The sequence below is a fragment of the Patagioenas fasciata genome, chromosome 4 (assembly GCF_037038585.1).
Source record: "Patagioenas fasciata isolate bPatFas1 chromosome 4, bPatFas1.hap1, whole genome shotgun sequence".
NCBI classification, from domain to species: Eukaryota; Metazoa; Chordata; class Aves; order Columbiformes; family Columbidae; genus Patagioenas; species Patagioenas fasciata.
The window spans coordinates 47,854,567-47,870,519 of NC_092523.1; the positions used below are offsets into that span (position 1 = coordinate 47,854,567).

The 15,953-nt window shown below is 42.8% G+C and overlaps 2 protein-coding genes across 6 annotated transcripts in view; one reads left to right on the forward strand and one right to left on the reverse strand.

The window, feature by feature from the left end:
- Positions 1–4,220, forward strand: part of GATB (glutamyl-tRNA amidotransferase subunit B) — a 43,140-nt gene extending 38,920 nt beyond the window's left edge. For both annotated transcript variants that reach the window (XM_065836616.2, XM_065836618.2), the window contains 2 exons: positions 886–1,020; positions 3,618–4,220. In XM_065836616.2, the coding sequence (XP_065692688.1) occupies positions 886–1,020; positions 3,618–3,746 (264 nt within the window). In that variant the 3' untranslated portion in view covers positions 3,747–4,220. The remainder of the gene's footprint in view (positions 1–885; positions 1,021–3,617) is intronic.
- Positions 4,221–5,467: 1,247 nt separating this feature from the next.
- Positions 5,468–15,953, reverse strand: part of FHIP1A (FHF complex subunit HOOK interacting protein 1A) — a 100,220-nt gene continuing 89,734 nt past the window's right edge. For all 4 annotated transcript variants that reach the window (XM_065836774.2, XM_071807793.1, XM_065836773.2 and 1 more), the window contains one exon: positions 5,468–14,886. In XM_065836774.2, coding sequence (XP_065692846.2) covers positions 14,636–14,886 — 251 coding nt within the window. In that variant the 3' untranslated portion in view covers positions 5,468–14,635. The remainder of the gene's footprint in view (positions 14,887–15,953) is intronic.

The following is a 15,953-nucleotide window of genomic DNA, read 5'->3' on the forward strand; positions in this document are numbered from 1 at the left end:
GCAGCTGTTTTAATAAGGATTCTCTTTCTCTCCTCCCACAGCTCAGAAATAAGAGCTAAGGGAATACAGAAAATGACTGCCTGAGGAAATTGGTTTTTTCTAAATGTTCTCTCCCTTTAAGTTTATTCCAGGGCGGTAGCCCTGCTGCAGCATAGGAAAACACACCGGCATTAACAAGTGATTATTCTGGAGGCCTGGGTTCGCCCAGCCTTCCAGTCCTGGGAGGTGATGCATAGCTGGGCTGGAGCTGCTGTGTTCTTTCTGCCTGGCACTATTTTTCTTCCGCTTTGTCATACATATCCTCATTACAGCTTGCTGATGCGAACTGGTAATGGGACGAGTTACCTGGGATTGGACTTGGTACAATAGTCAGCTAATGGTCAGTTCCTGGGCAGTGACATTTCTCATGGAGACGCATTTTCTTCGCTGCTCTCAGGCAGTTTTGTGAATAATGCCAGCCAAGTGCGAGTGCTGCCTGAGGAACAGCCTTGCAGTCAGTGGCAGTCTCTGCCGTGAGGGAGCAGCGGCTCAGTGCAGCAAGGCAGTTGGGGGCTGTGCTTGGCAAACTTCTTGGAAGAGGCACCATCGCTGGGGGTAGCGGCAGCTCCCGGTCCTGTGGCAGGCTGCAGAGCACTGGTTGTGAACCATTCACCTGCAGTTGTGCACTGAGTGAAAATGCTTTGCCTTATTTCAGGATGCAGAAAGGGAGGGAGGGTACAATAGTTCTTTCAGTGACGCACAAGATTAAATCTTGGGTTTGTTCACATTTAGGCAAACTGCTCTTGCTTTAACTACAATCCGGCTTCCTGGATCAGGAACTGTAGTGCTGCATGTGAACACTGTTGATGCATCAAGACACTGACTTTTGCTACTTGTGATTTTCAGGTGCTTGCAGAATTGTGGAAGGGAGAAGGGAAGACTCCTCTTGAAATTGTTAAAGAGAAGAAACTTGGACTGATACAGGATCAAAAAGAGCTTGAACAGATCTGCCAGGCAGTGATTGATAGACAAGAAAATGAGGTGATTATGATGGTGCTGGGAAACTTGTGTGCTCTGGCAGTCTGTGGCACTAAAAAGGGGGTTAAATTGGCCTTTTTTTTTTTTCTCCTTTTGATTAGCATTTGAGCTCTAGAGCCAGTACAGGAGCATTAAAGCTGCTGCTCAGATATTATCAGGCTTTTCTTCTTCTTTCTTATTTTACTAAGTGGTGGTGGTGTTGTTTTTTGTGTGGGTTTTTTTTTTGTTGTTGTTGTTGTGTGTTGTGTGTGGTTTGTTTTTTTGTTTGGTTTTTTTTTTTTTTTTTAATTCAGGCATATGCAAAATGATCAGCAGAAGAAATTACCAGTCTGGCTAATGCCCTGAGTCATTCTGAGAGACCACAAAAATTAAATGCAGGAAAGCAAGACTCTGGGGCTCTTTCTGTCCTCAGCTATACTGCCATTAACCTGACCTGGCAACCTGGCCACATAACTCTGATTTTTATGTCATCTGCTGTAAGATTAGGGCAACACCATTAACCCATTCTGAAGCTGGAGATGGAAGCTACCTCCAGTGAGACATACAGCAGTTATGGAATTAGAGACTCTGTCAGAGGCTGGCAAGGCAAAAATTGTATGTGCCTCTGTCTCTTTGTCCTTGTCTCCCTCCACTGCCAAAGAGAGGAGTCTAGCTGGCTCTCCTGCCCAGCGATGCCTGTGGGGTGGGGAGGAGCTGGAGCCCCGTGCCAGTGGCGTCAGTGGCTCCCAAGCTGCTGTCTGCTCTGTGGCTCTGCTGCTGGGCCGTGGCAGCAGTACAAATGCTGCAGGAGGAGAGCTTGGGGTTTGGCTCTTCCCCATCTCCTTGGAAGGATACGCAGCAGCCCGTGTGGCTCATCACTCTAACAAGGTGTGAGCTCGGAAAAGGGGAAAAAAACTTTGTTGATCATGAAGGGGAGAAGTGGGAAGGGAGCTTGACAGAGTCTAAAATGTTCTTTATAAAAAGCAAAATGAAAACAGGTGCTTATCTGTTCTCTGGAGCGAAAATGCAAAAGCAGAAGTGAATAGTTTACTTCTAATATAAACATTGTCTAGATACATTTGCCATTTGGAAAAAACATTAACATCTTTGGAGAACAATACCACCCACCCCAGATCTCATTGGGGGATGCTAACAGCTCTGCAAGAGCTTTTGGTAAAGAAAATGAGCTTGCAGTAAGTCGGCGTGACCTCCATCAGCCTGACTCATTTGCAGAGCCTGATAAAAGTGAGGCTGCATTTTCAGACTGGTACGGAAGCACAAGTGTGGATAGAAAGAACATTAGAACTGATTGGGAAGTGCAGAAGCCAAAGGTCCATAACTACACTCCCATTTCAGTAATAATGCTGTCTCCGAGAATGTAATTCCTCTCTGGTTTCCACTGTTTTAGTCAAGCCAAATGCAGTAGAATGGTCTCACTTCCCTACTTTTTTCAGGTGATCCTTTGCCAAAGCAAAAGCTGCCTCAATGGCCTGTAATTCATTGCTTTAAACTGGCACGAGAGCTTACCTTACAAAATAGTTAGCCGAGTACTTGACAGGGAAAGAAGTACACCTTGCTTTTTGATAGTAACTTTCTTTAAAATGAACTGAACAGTTGCTGAAGCCAATACCGAGCACTTTATTAAAATGCAGTATCTGGATTGTACTGTGTTCTGCTCCATATAGGTAATTTCTGGCAGACCAGGAGTACTGAGTCCTTTCCATATTGTGACATTACAGAGAAGATTTTTGACTGCCAATAATTTGGATACTGTAATGAGTAGAAATATTTGCATTTGTGCTTGGTACTGGCACAGTGGGTGGTTCATATGTTCGCAGTCCTCCCCTTAATATCTGTAAATATGATATCCTGTTTAATTGAAGCTATCGTGTTTTGCCCAGGAACTCTGACAATGTAGAGAACGTCTTCCCTGCCACACACACCACATGGAGGCCAGAAGCTTGTCTATCAGCAGGAGCATCCCTGTTAGAAATGCCTGCAACTGAAATTTCCATATTTTTTTTCAGTATCTTTACTTAGTTTTAAATATGGCCCATGCTATTTTGCAGGTGACTGTGCATCAAACATTAGCTGTCTGATAGGAGGCTGTATTTCTGATCAGTTAGTTAATTGTTATGTTGCCAAGGGTTCCTTTTTTAAAGAAAATAATATACTGTTACAGAAATACCTACATCTGTGGTTGAAGGACCTCACAAATATTATCAAATAGATTGTGATTCAATGCAAATTTTTTTGTTAGAACTGAACAGTATATTGAGTAAAAAGGTAGAGCCTACTAGCAAAAAGAAGCCAGTCTCATTTTTCTGGCTCTTTTCAAAGAAGTCACTGTTACAATCCAAAAGTGTTTTCTGACTTTTTCAATAAGAGATCTTTGTATTACGTGTAAGGCCCTGCTGCTGTAGGGACTTGCTGTTCTCATAGGAGCAGAGCAGGAGCTTATTGGAAAGCTGAAGGCAGTTTTTATAAATAACGTCTTACCCAAAGTATACTGTTCTACCACAAGAGTCCAAAGGACAAAAATATTCATAACTTAGCAGTGAATGAGTGAAAATGTCCCAAGTTTACTGTAACAATGGTGTCTTTTTTTCTTTTCCTTAAAGGTTATGGCGATAAAATCAGGAAATCAAAAAGTTTTAAATAAGTTAATTGGCCTCGTGCAAAGAGAAACACAAGGACGATCCAATGCCGTCCTGGTGAGGCAAATACTAGAAAAGAAGCTGTCAGAGTAGCCACAAAAGAAAACCACTCAAGTGTCTACAGAAAACACGTGCTTCGTTCTGTCTCGTTCACTGCAAGTGGACTTCGGTGGTTCCTCATGAATCCTCAGGACTGTCGATTCTGCTTCCAGCGGTGTCACATCCCAGCTTTCCCCGGACACATCAGCCAAAGACAGAGGAGCAAAGGCACAGCAGTAGCTGGGACAGTCATTTGCATCTCCCTGACTTCACTGTGGCGTTTGGAAATGTGATTTCCATGCAGCCATGGGAAACAAGTTCCCAGAGGTGCCAGTGCCTAGGCAGAGAGCTGAAGCTGTGTTGGTTAGTTTTGTAATAAAGAGGAAACTCAGCTTTTCTACTTGGCTTTTTGCAAGAAGGGAAATTCACAGATGTTGAATGCAAAATCTGGTGGTGCATACTAATAACTCACTGTAAATTAGTGTGAGCACACTGGTAATGATGATTAAAATGCCTCCCAGTAATTAACATGACCACGTGTGCTTCCATGCCTGGCAGCAGGGAAATGTCCACTGCTCTCACTCTTCCTGGTTTCTGAGGGATGGGGAAAAGATGAAGTCGCTAGCTGCTTAAATAAGTGTCTGAGGCTAGTGCCACAAACAGATGTAAGTGCCTGCATCTAAGAATTAGTGTCAAAGTGTTTGCTCACCTTCTCCTGGTCATGTGCCCAAACATCTGCTTTTCCTCCTCACAGCTCTTTCAGCTCAGAGGAGAGCCTAGCGGACGGACACCTGAGCCTTTCCAGGGGTGACTGCCCCTTTTGGCCTCCGAGGTTCCGCAGAGCACACCTGCTCCTACTGGCCCTGCACAACCTATGGTGGAACCAGCAGTGCCTTTATCTTCTGAGTAGTTCAGTAAAGGGACCATTTGCTCCAGCTTGGCTTTCTCCTCCATGACCAAGCACTTGAGCCACTGTTAGAAATGCTGCCAGGCCAGAGCTGCATGCTGCTCTGGCACGTGTCCCTCTACCATCACCTGGAGCTGCACCACTGTGGAAGTTCCAAAACTGAGCGGGATTCAGCTGTGTTCCAGGGTCTGCTCCAACATTTAATCCTAAGGTGGTTTCTATACCTCCCATTTTTCAGCTCCCAGCTTTAAGTATGCACTGAAATCCAGGGTCCTTGCGTTACTTCCCAGTCCCAACCAAATTTAGCTGATCAAACCATTACCAGGGAATGCAAACAGAGGCAGTCTATTGAATTTACACTTATTAGGGAAAGAAATCCCATTTAGTACCAGGGGTTTGAAGCCCTTAAATCCCTCAGGAAGGCTGCTAATTTTGAGGATTACATTTATCTCAGACCTCAGAGATATTTCTTCAGATCTATTCTTTAGAACTCAACTGCAGGGCAGGCATTGTCACTGAGAGTGCAGCAGGTGTGTCCCTGGCACTTAGTCACCTTTTGCAAATGTGGTGCTTGCAGCACTAGTTCAAGCTCAGTTGCTGGACATGCATTCTCGTGAGTAGTAGCACCAGTGTATGTCTGGAGAAGGACATTTCAGTACAAACTGGCTCAAGGTTCAAGCGTGAACTCTTAATTACAAGGAAAAAAACCCAGTGGTTTTTAAATACATTTAATGAGTAAAATGTATGCCCATTATTTACATTAAAATAACTTTACAATTCAAAAGCAAAAGCAGTAACACGGTTGCAACCATAAACTGTGACCCTTCAAAAAAAAAAAAAAAAGACACAACAACCCCCCCCCAACAAAAAAAAAAAAAAACAACAAACCTAAAACCCCAAACAAAACCTGCAGGATTTTCATGTAACCTGACCTTCACACAAAGGCTTTTACTATGACTTTTCACATCATGAGCAAAAAGTACAATTTTTAATTACAGTGGTGTGAGCTTTCAGGTACGTGTTCAGTCAATAAAGGTTTAGATTATACAGTAAATTTTACATTTTGGAATTCTGTTCAACTCTTGCTATGGCAGCAAGAATCAAAAAGGCACAAGGTCTTCCGCATGAAATCTTGAATATTAATTTAAAAATAGTCCCTCGGTTCAGAAAAGTTCAGTTGTTTTCCAACGCTGGCCCTCCAAGGCTAGTGCTTTTTGTTGCACAGCTTGATGCTGCCGTGCTGTTTCTCCTCTGCTGTAGTAGGTGCCTCTTCAAAAAGAGAAAGCAAAACACCAGTGTATTTGGAAGAGTAACAATTAAGCTGTATTTAAAAGAAGGAAGGATCTCTACCACTGTAGCATGGCAGTTGCTGGTACATGTCTTTTTAATGGCTACTTCTTAACCACTCTCTTCCTATGTAATTACACTTTGCTAATATGGTACAAAAATCTGTTAAAAATCATGAGCCAAGCACATTGTTAGAAGTTTAAACGGATTTACTGTAAATCTCAATCTATTTGCACCTCCACCTGCCAGACACAATGGATAACAAGAAAGATTAAAAAGGGATAATTGTAATATTCTTCCCCTTCCAGGGAAGGGAAAGACCAGCTATAGTCTATAAATCTTGCACTATATTATGAAACAGTCACTTCTGAAATTTTTAAAGAAATCTTTTGCAGATGCACACAAAATGTAAATTTCTTTCTGATAGAAAAAAGTGGCTTGAGTCAAATGAGACCTAGATGATGAATCTTTTTAACATTTCTGGAGATAGCGGCTACCAGCTTCAAAGCCGTGGTAGCTGGCAGTGCTGGGCACTCATGATGAGCAGGCTCAGCAGGGTCAGCCAGTGTTGCTCCTGCTCTGGCAGCCTGACTCCATTTTGATCAAGCCAATACAACCAAAACACTGGATTTTTGCCTGCCAAGGGCCTGATACAGCAGCCTAAATTCAACCAGCACCTTCCTCTGGGTCCTAAGTGGAACTAAAGGCAAATTCTAAATACCGCACAAGTGAACTCTGTACTGTGCAAAACAGCTTTGGTTTGTATTTGCATTGCTGCAGTCGACAGAGCACAATACAAGACAGAAGCAGCAGCCTCAAGGGATTTAATATCTGCTATTGTAAAGACAAATTTTTAAAAACACATAGAACATGTGAGTCCACAAGATAAAAGGCAGAGCCTGACTATGAAGTGTTGGATGTCAGAACATTTTTCAGACAAGGAGACTGACTGTTCTAAGTGTGGTTGTATCGAGGCTGAGATCCCCAGCATTAAGATTGAGGCTTTGACCCCAGCTTGCAAGTCTTATTTGGCTCCAGCAGTGCTCCCTGATCTACTGATGGCAGATGCCATCTGTGCAGCAGCATTAGGCGGGGTGAGTTAAGGACAGTTTCGTGCAGGTTTTCCGTAGTAACCGTCCACAGAGGGCCAAGGAAAGTGCTCACAGATTAAAACCTGACACCAGACAATATCATGACAATTTTATCTGCTCGTTGCTGGAAGTCCTTTAGGAGGTCACTCCTGAGGGTGGAGAGATGATACCGAATGTCCTGTATAGCTGGAGTATCCCATAACCGAGATCGCAGAAGAGGAGAAGAAAGTTGTGTAAAAAGATGCTGGCAATGCTGAAGTAGTGAAGAAAGAATTTCTAGTGCTCAGCCTTGGCTGCAGAGTTTAATTTTAACTCTGTTAAAAATAGAAGCACATGATAGGAACCTTAACTAAAAAATTTACAGCAAGAGTATTCACACTGTGATTTCACTGGCGCCCCTTTCCACTCCACTTTTGCAGCTTGGTGTCAGTGTCATGTTCTCATTCCTGTTCCGAGCACCACTCTACCTACATGCTTCCACAACCACTGACCTCTGCCGCACCTTCGCAGGGATTGATGGCCTTGTGTGTATGCTCAACATGTAGAGCGTGTGGTTTTTCCACACAAAAACAAAATGGGCTTCCACTCAACTCTCTGAAATTGTGCAAGGGAGAAGACAGAAGAGCTTGCTGCTGGTCTTTTCAGCCTTGTTGTCTGCATCTTCCTTGCAATGCTGTTTACAAATACTCTGAAGTTCATTGGATTCTGCTTCATATAATGGCCATTAAAACCAAGTTATAGCAGATAGGAGGTCAAGTTTTATTGACCCACATGCTTAGAAACTTACCTGCGTTGGGTTGGCTGTTGAGTGCAAGTCATTCATCACCTCACAAGTTGCAAACTTTCAGGTAATATAGAGAGAGAATTTTATTGCTAAACAGTGTGAGGAAGGCAATCAAATATGAAATCCTAAGTTGTCAAGATCTTGAATTTGCTACACATTTTCCTACCCATTACGATGGCAAATTTAAACTCCATCAAGAAAAGCCCCTTGGCCAAGCCCAGTCAGTAATTAGGGATGACTGCAGCAGAAGCACAAAACCGCCAGGAACGCTCCACCACACGCCTGTCAGGCTGCACAGCCCCAATTTTGACTGGAATGAAGCAAACTGACAAATGCTCAGGTGCTGCCAGGAGGCAACAAAGATGCAAAAGGTAGAATTGAGCAAGCAACACAGTTGTGCATGATCCCAATGAGCACAGGCCGAGTCCTCCTCCCGGGACTGTCCTAGTCCCAGACATTTCAGATCTCCTGTAGGATATACAGGCATTTCACAACTGTCTGAAGCATTTGTTGGCCAGTTGTACGTACAGATGCAGAGGGACCCTGACCTTTGCTGTTCTCTTTATCTGTGTGTGAAGTCCAACTCATGACCATGCAAATGACCCCATTCACCTACTGGCTTTTTCCCCAATAAAAGACTGGTGATGGCTGTGCCAGACCCCACATTACCCCAGCACACGCACAGACAGCTGATTATTTCATGCCACATCCATTGCCTTGTCATTGCAGCCTTTGGAGACAGGCCTAGAGCTGGGTTCAGTACTTAGACCTGCATGAGTTGTACCACCTGCCATGAGCTAATCCTAACAAGAGCACTTGAAGGCCAACAAGTTCAATGTAGGGAATTCTGCCACACACAGGCATTTTGTGTAAGCACAAAGCTAAACTTCTCCTGACACATGGTCACATCAGCCACAGCTTTAATTATCTAAAGCATTTACTCCCACTGAGAGCCACTCCCTCTCCTGTGAGGATAAGATGGCACCAGGTCAGCTCTGGCCAAACTGACACAGCAGCACTGAGCTGGACACAGTTTAGTTGCCTTGGATTTGACTCATCCATGTTGGTTTTTTTGGTCTAAATCCAAGCGAGTTATTTTTAAAGTAGACTGCAATAAAACACAGCTGCTGCGGAATTGCCTTTGTCAGAAATGTAAGTTTGCAGGTATTTAGTCCACAGTACATAATTGTATGCGGGCAGTCTGCCGAAGCGCCAGAAAAAGTTACTTGGTTGAGAAATGCAGTCTTTGCACAAAAGTTCCATCAGGGCTTTTCGCCCAGAGACTTCAGTCTTAATTTAATCCAGCTGCCACACAAGAACCATTATAATCAATGAACAAAAAGACGATTTGCACAGTCAGCAACAAAACGCCACTTTAAGTACCTACATATTTGAGAATCCAAGTAATGCTCCTATTCATAAATAAGAGGCTTCCAACTGAGCACGCAACAAATGAAGTGCATTGATGCTGGGTCACAAGGTGTTCAGAAAAGCTGGGAGCCCCTAAAAAATAAAGTACATTCAGCCAGAGCTGGGCTGTCACCACCACCAAAGTCACTGAAATAGTCCTGCATTCTGCAGCTGTCTGTGGTCAGACAGCTGGCATCACTGTCACTTTATCTGAATACCTATGTATGCCAGCCTGACACCACCTTAACAAGGGGCAATTTTTACCCTCCTTCACACAGTTCTGGCCCAAAGTATCGCATAGCAGTGCCACCCACTTGGACAGTTACCATCAGACACTGTCACATTCATTTTTCAAGTTTGCTACAAGCTTTTTCTTCCTAGTCCTCAGTAAATCAGAGCAACACAAATGTAAATTTTTACTGTGTTTCCACAGAGGCAAGTGCTCCCTGCTAATCTGCGGTGTTTTACCTTTGGTTTGCTCATTAACGTAGGCAGCCCGAGTGTCACATACCATCCATTTCTGGTGGTAATGCTCGAAAGTTGCAAAGAAGAACATACTGTAATTATCTAAATCAGATCTGGACACAGCAGCGACATTATTGTGCCAGAGATATGAGTTAACAGAAAAGAAAGAAGAGAATCCCAGTATTCTACTCATAACTGCAGATGCAGTTTAAATGTTACAAATGTAGTAGGAGCTGTCATAAAAACTGCAGGCATAACATAGCAATTTCAGTAAATACAGCACAGTAAATTGCTTATTAAATGAAGCTGCCCTTGAACAGGAGCTGTGGCTACAAATTCTAATGACACAATGACATAATTTAACTGCACCAAATCACAGAGCTCCCATCCTTTTCTTCCCAACCCTGAGATTTTAGAGCTGCTTAGAAGAGGTAAAATAACATTCCTGAAGCATGAAACCTTCTGTGAGGCAGAGTGCACAAAAAGGTGGTGCATGCACACACGCTCCGCTCAACAGTAACTCCTCTTGGTAAATAGAACTTAACCTCTCAAACTTAAATCTGTGCTTGGACTCTACGGGATGCAGTAAGTCTGTTTGCAAATGTTTTTCTCTGAAGGAGCAAACAGAGCACTTGAGCATTGTGCCCGGGCCAAAGAGCAACACGAGTGGCACTGGTTCTGGCTTCCTGTCTATCCAGTCCTGTCCCCATTCCGAAGCACAGCCCCTGCCCTTGTTCAAGGTCCACCCCAATCACACCGCCTTTTCTCTCATTCTAGGAAATTCACCATCTTACCAAAAAGAGCAAGTCGCATCGGAAAGACAAATGCACTAAGCAGGCACAGCAGCACGACATCACTGAATTTATCAGACTTTTTACGAAGTGACAAACCCCAGTGAAAGAGGAAATAAATCAATGGACCACATGCTCTGAGGGCTGTATCTGGGTATGCTGGCAAGAGGCACAGCCCATGCTCGCTACTGGGAATTTTCTCATCTCCACAGAATACGGCTGAGAACAGCAGCTTTCATTTCTGTTCTTCCAAACCAAGGTCAGAAGTTATCAGGACAACAATGGCAGTGTGTCTTTCACATCCGAAACTGCAACAATTTGATCTCATTTGCAATCCCAAATTTTTCTAGAGCACACATGGAAAAGATCAAATTTAAGAAAAATGCGTAGAATACAATACTAAAAAGGCAGTAAGTAGGGCCAACAACACACAGGTGAATTGCCACAGACTGTACATGTCCAAAGATCAGCACTTGCAAAGGGTCATGTTGGTCTGAATGAAAGCTGCTGAGTGCGTTAGCCACATTAATACAGACTGAGATTAACACACAGGACACCCCAAAACGGTCAGAGTTATAAAAGAATGCCTACAGCTGTTTTAAGACAAAGTGTTCACTTCATAGGTAAGTTGTGAAAAAAAAAACAGCAGGGTGAACTTGCCAGTGAGTTTCCTTGCTGCAGCAGAACAGCTTAGAAACACACTCAAAGGCTACAGCCCTGGAACCATGGCCATTCACAGTTTGAAACATCTAGCAGGAGGCTGGAAATTAACTTTGGTATCACTGAGCCACCACCTGCAGGTTTTGGAATGGATCTGCCAACCCCAGGACACTTCAAATCGTGACCAATGCAGAGACAGAGCGCAGAAGAGGGGCCACTCTACTCACACACACATATGAATGTGGGGAAATCCAGAGCACAGAGCTCTGCTCTTGGGAAGAGCAGCGTAACACCGTGTCCTCCGCAGACCTACCGCTAGGCCACGGGCATGTGGTGGGATTTGGAAAAAGTTTTATCATTGGTGAGAGATGGGATAATATATTATCTAACCAGAGGAAAGAAGATTATTAAACAAGCATTTGGCTGAAGAACTTATGCACACAGAGGTAATTAATCTCAAAAATCAACATTTTCAAGCTAAATCACAGGTTCTGCATTTCAATGACAAGACAATGAAATTCCAATGAAGTTTTTTTTTGGGGGGGTGCTGGACACGATGCTGCTCTCACAACTAAGGCAGAACTGCAAGTCTGATCCCACTCTGTAACCAAGTGATGTAAAACAGCCATTGACACAGTCCTGTGCGAGGGCCACCGCACCTGGCCACCTCCTCCTTGTGAGGAGCCGACAGACAGATTTCCCGTTTACAAGAGGACACTGAGTACACACAGTACTGACCCTTCAGTACTGACGTTCCAGCAAGAAGTCTGCCACAAAACTCCACATTTCAAAGGCTGAATTTATCCTATGGGAAGTGGAACATAAGCTCTACTACATCTTATGAGGTAAATCCTCCCCTTCCTCTATTTTACAGATGCTTTTTTGAGCAGTCCACATTTTAAAATCCCCATGTAGCTTAAAGGACCTGCTGAGATCAAACTGCCATGACTTTGTAGAAAACACCAGTTAAAATTAACAATCTCAGAAGAAATCCCTTCTACCCAGCAAACATTCTTATTTAGAATAAAAACAAGGGGACTGTTCACATAGTAACCTTACTGCCTTGAGCACTGCTCTGCAGAATTATTAAAAAAAAAAAGCCACAAAATCTTTTTCATTCCTTTTTAAGAAGTGCTTCAGAAAAAAAAGGATTGGATCCCTTCTTCAATTTAGCTCTTGTTTCTGCAACACTACAAGTTAGCTGATCACACTCATTTGGTACTTTTTCTTTTGCTTCGATGAAGTTCCTCCCAGAAGAGGCAAAGAGGTGCAAAGCAGAACAAGCACTGACCCTGCACCCACGATGCTAAAACGCTTTCCACACACAACACTACTGAGCACCTTCAGGACAGGCCAGTGCCGTACAGGATGACAGACAGCGCTACTGGTTGTAATGGGAGCAGGAATGGGGCAGTGGGAAAAGAACCCACCATGTCCTAGGACAAGTGGGAAAAAAAAAAAAAAAAAAAAATCTTAATTTGCTCATCACCCATTTACAACAACAATGCAGGGGAAAAAGAGCTCTCTTAAACCTGGATAACTAAGATTTAAGAAAAAACCCACAGCCTTGGCTTCAGCTTCCAAGGAAGCTTGTGAGGTAAAACGGGGCCATATGGGGGTCAGTAGGTCATTTATAGGTTGGCGATGCAATAGTGCCTAAAAAAATAAACAACTTGGACTTGAAAGCAAACCAGAGAGTCATCTAGGAAGCAACATGACCCCCCAAGCCATCGTGGAAGTGAAGACTGTACAGCAAACAAGTGAAGATGGACGCAGAAAAGTTGCTGAGGCGACTTTGTCAGAGGTACACCGTGGGTTTAATTTTTTTTTGCTTGCAATAGGCTACAGCAGCCTGACACAATGAATGTGTCTCACAGCTTGTGAGTGCAACTTTTCAGAAGCATCTAAAGGATTTAGGAGCTTGAACTGCACTGTGAATTTGACCTGTAGTTAGACTCTTCTGGAGTGTCTTTGTTTTTTATGTTTTTAAAGCGTTCTTTTCCCTTGCCATCTCCTAGAAAGTGTGTTTCAAAATCAGGATGTGATTAACTGGAGCATCCTACATTATGGAATTGCAATGAGCAGGACAACTAATATATGCAAGTTTTGTTTCTGATTTCTGTTTCTCCAGATTTCCTGGAGTCACTCTCAGTCTCCTTCCTGGACAAAGCGGCTTAAGGCTTTCTTGAACTAAGCCCTTCTTTATGTAGCCAACTACAGCACACTGGAAGCACAATTATGCTACTAAGATAAGATGAAATGCAGTGGTGATGCACCAATTCATCATGTTCGGGTTCTTCTAATGAAGCCCATTACTCACAGAAGAGAATTTTCTCGAGCAGTTAGTCACCAGCAGACAGCTTTCCCTGTTACTCCTTCCTTTTCTACAGCTGGTAAATAGTCTGGTCCTCCCCATCCCAAAAGTGCAATATTAGGAAAAGTCAACACCTAAATTAAAAGTAAACAAACAGCATTTAACTTTCCCTTAACCAAAAAAATTAACAATAAAACTGAACAGCTTTCAGGAGCGAGCCAACCTTTTTCATTAAAAAAAAGTAAGACATAAAACAGCCTGCGGTCCTTTTAATACTACCAAAAGATATCAAATACCTTTTTCTGGCTTATTAAAATAAGCATAAAAACAAACTACCTACTAATTACAGCTTGCATAGAAACATTTTGTTTTGTACTTTGTGCAAATTTTACTAAGGCATGCTTGAGAACTTAGGTAGCAATGCAGCAGTTACCAAAGAATGCTGAGAAACTGCAAGGAAAATTCCAGGCAGTCTGCAATCCACATCCACTTACACACTTCATTTGACTTCAAAGACCAACAGCTGAGAGCTGCAGATCTGTCTGCAACATAAGGCAATATGGTATTTGTAGGGTCCAGCACCTGCTTTCAGCTAGTCGGGGGTTTAATACATGTAAGATCACTTGAATTCAAAAAACCCTGAGCTGCTAGTTAAAAAGAGGGCTTTGGATGTGGGTTGGTAAGAGCCCCATTTCAGGGAAAAGGGAGGGACAGTTAAGAGAAGACAGACATGAAGAAGCACAACCCTTCACAGAAAGGGGGTTTGTGCAGATTTTGCATATATGTTTCTACCCTGAGCTGTCCACATGCGGCAATGTTTTTCCAAACAAACTGTCTTCTAACAAGGTATCTGGAAGAGTATTTCTGGAACACAAAAAGTTAACACATTTACGTCTCTTAGCCAGCCTACAAGTGTCTGTTGCAGAAATTTGACAAAAATCGGTGATTCTAGAGAAGAGGAAGAGATGTAAAGACGTAAAGAGGAGGAGATGAACCATAGGAGGCTGCAGTAAGAACACTATCAAAAATCTCTCAAATAAGTTATGTAGCACAGCGGGAAATTATAAGGCCTAATATATGGTAACACGGAATAACATTGTGCCTCCTCCTTCTTCCCCCTCCAAATCAAGTATTTTCAGGACATATTGAAGTACAACCTTCTTTTGTAAGCAGCTTTGCTTTAAAAATCTGTTTAAACTCCAAGAGTTTTTTAAAAACACATTTAAAAAACTCACTAATAATAATCCTCAAAATCCCCCAGTATTTTGTAACATAAAATGGAATGTTCCTGGGCAAGAGCTGCCAGCTCCTTCAGGAACTCTGGGAAAAGGGCAGCTGCAAGTACGGCATTCCTCACACGTGCAGGGAGGCTGGGATGAGCCAGGCCTTTCTTTCCTTTCTGTCCTAGGAAAGGTTGGAGTACTGCCGGGTAAGCTTCAGAAAGGTTCCTTCCTTTCCCTGTGTTGCTGCTGTGCTGGACATTACCTAAAGCCAGGAAGAGAGGAAAGAAAACAAAAAATTAAAAAGACACAGTATATTAAGCACACACGGTATTTGTAGAGTACCCAAACCCGGTTTATAAGGATTGTTTCAGAGCTGCAGTTCGCAGTACCCAAACTGTGCAGGGAGATACTCCACTAAGCCAACATTTTAAACTTCAACGTTGCCTGATTCTATTGCATTTTTTATTAGCTATTTTTCCCCAGGTTATATATTATTCAGTTCCATCTCTGACGAGAGAAATATGTGGGCAGAAGAGTCATCAGGGGAAAGTGTAATACGGATTTACCTTATGAAATAGCAGATAATATCTACCCATCTAGAGCCAGCATGGTTGTCTCAATTTAAACGATACTGTGCTCTAGCACTCCCCCAGATCAAAACAGCGTTTGGACTTTTTTTCTCCCTCTCTTTCTGTATTCTCTTCCCATGAAACATCGTGTAAATGGGTTTGAGGCTGACCCCTCACATCGCCATGGAACTTTGAAGCAAGCTAGAAACTATGGGAAAAAACATTTGAAAGTTTGATTTTTCTACATCGTAGGCCCCACTAACTACACTTACCTTTAACTTGCTGTAAAGCAACTAAACATTAAAAAAACAACAGGCGAAAACGACTGTGTGCTCTGCTATCTGATCTCTGCTGCCAGAGTTCAGAGGCTCAGGGCTCAAGCATCAAAATGCATGGAATTACAGTGACAGCAGCGCTTAAATTTCAATCAATTGCTCCTTGTTTCAGAACTGCACTTTAATTAGATGATAATTTATTTAGTGAAACTAGAAAGGTGAGAAAATTTAACACTGATGGAAATAAATACTTTACAAAGAAAAATTAACCTGCAGAACTCACTGCCACAAGATGTCATTGAGGCCAGAAGTGGAGACAGATAAAATCCTGTCTAACTTACAAGGGGATGTTCTCATGAGCTGTATTAAGCAAATAATTTTTTAAATAAATAAATAAATGACTGTCATATTAACTCACACACTGCAGAGCCAAACGCTACATTGCTGCATTAAGAAGAGGTTTCCCTTAGAGTTGGTGCAGTTTG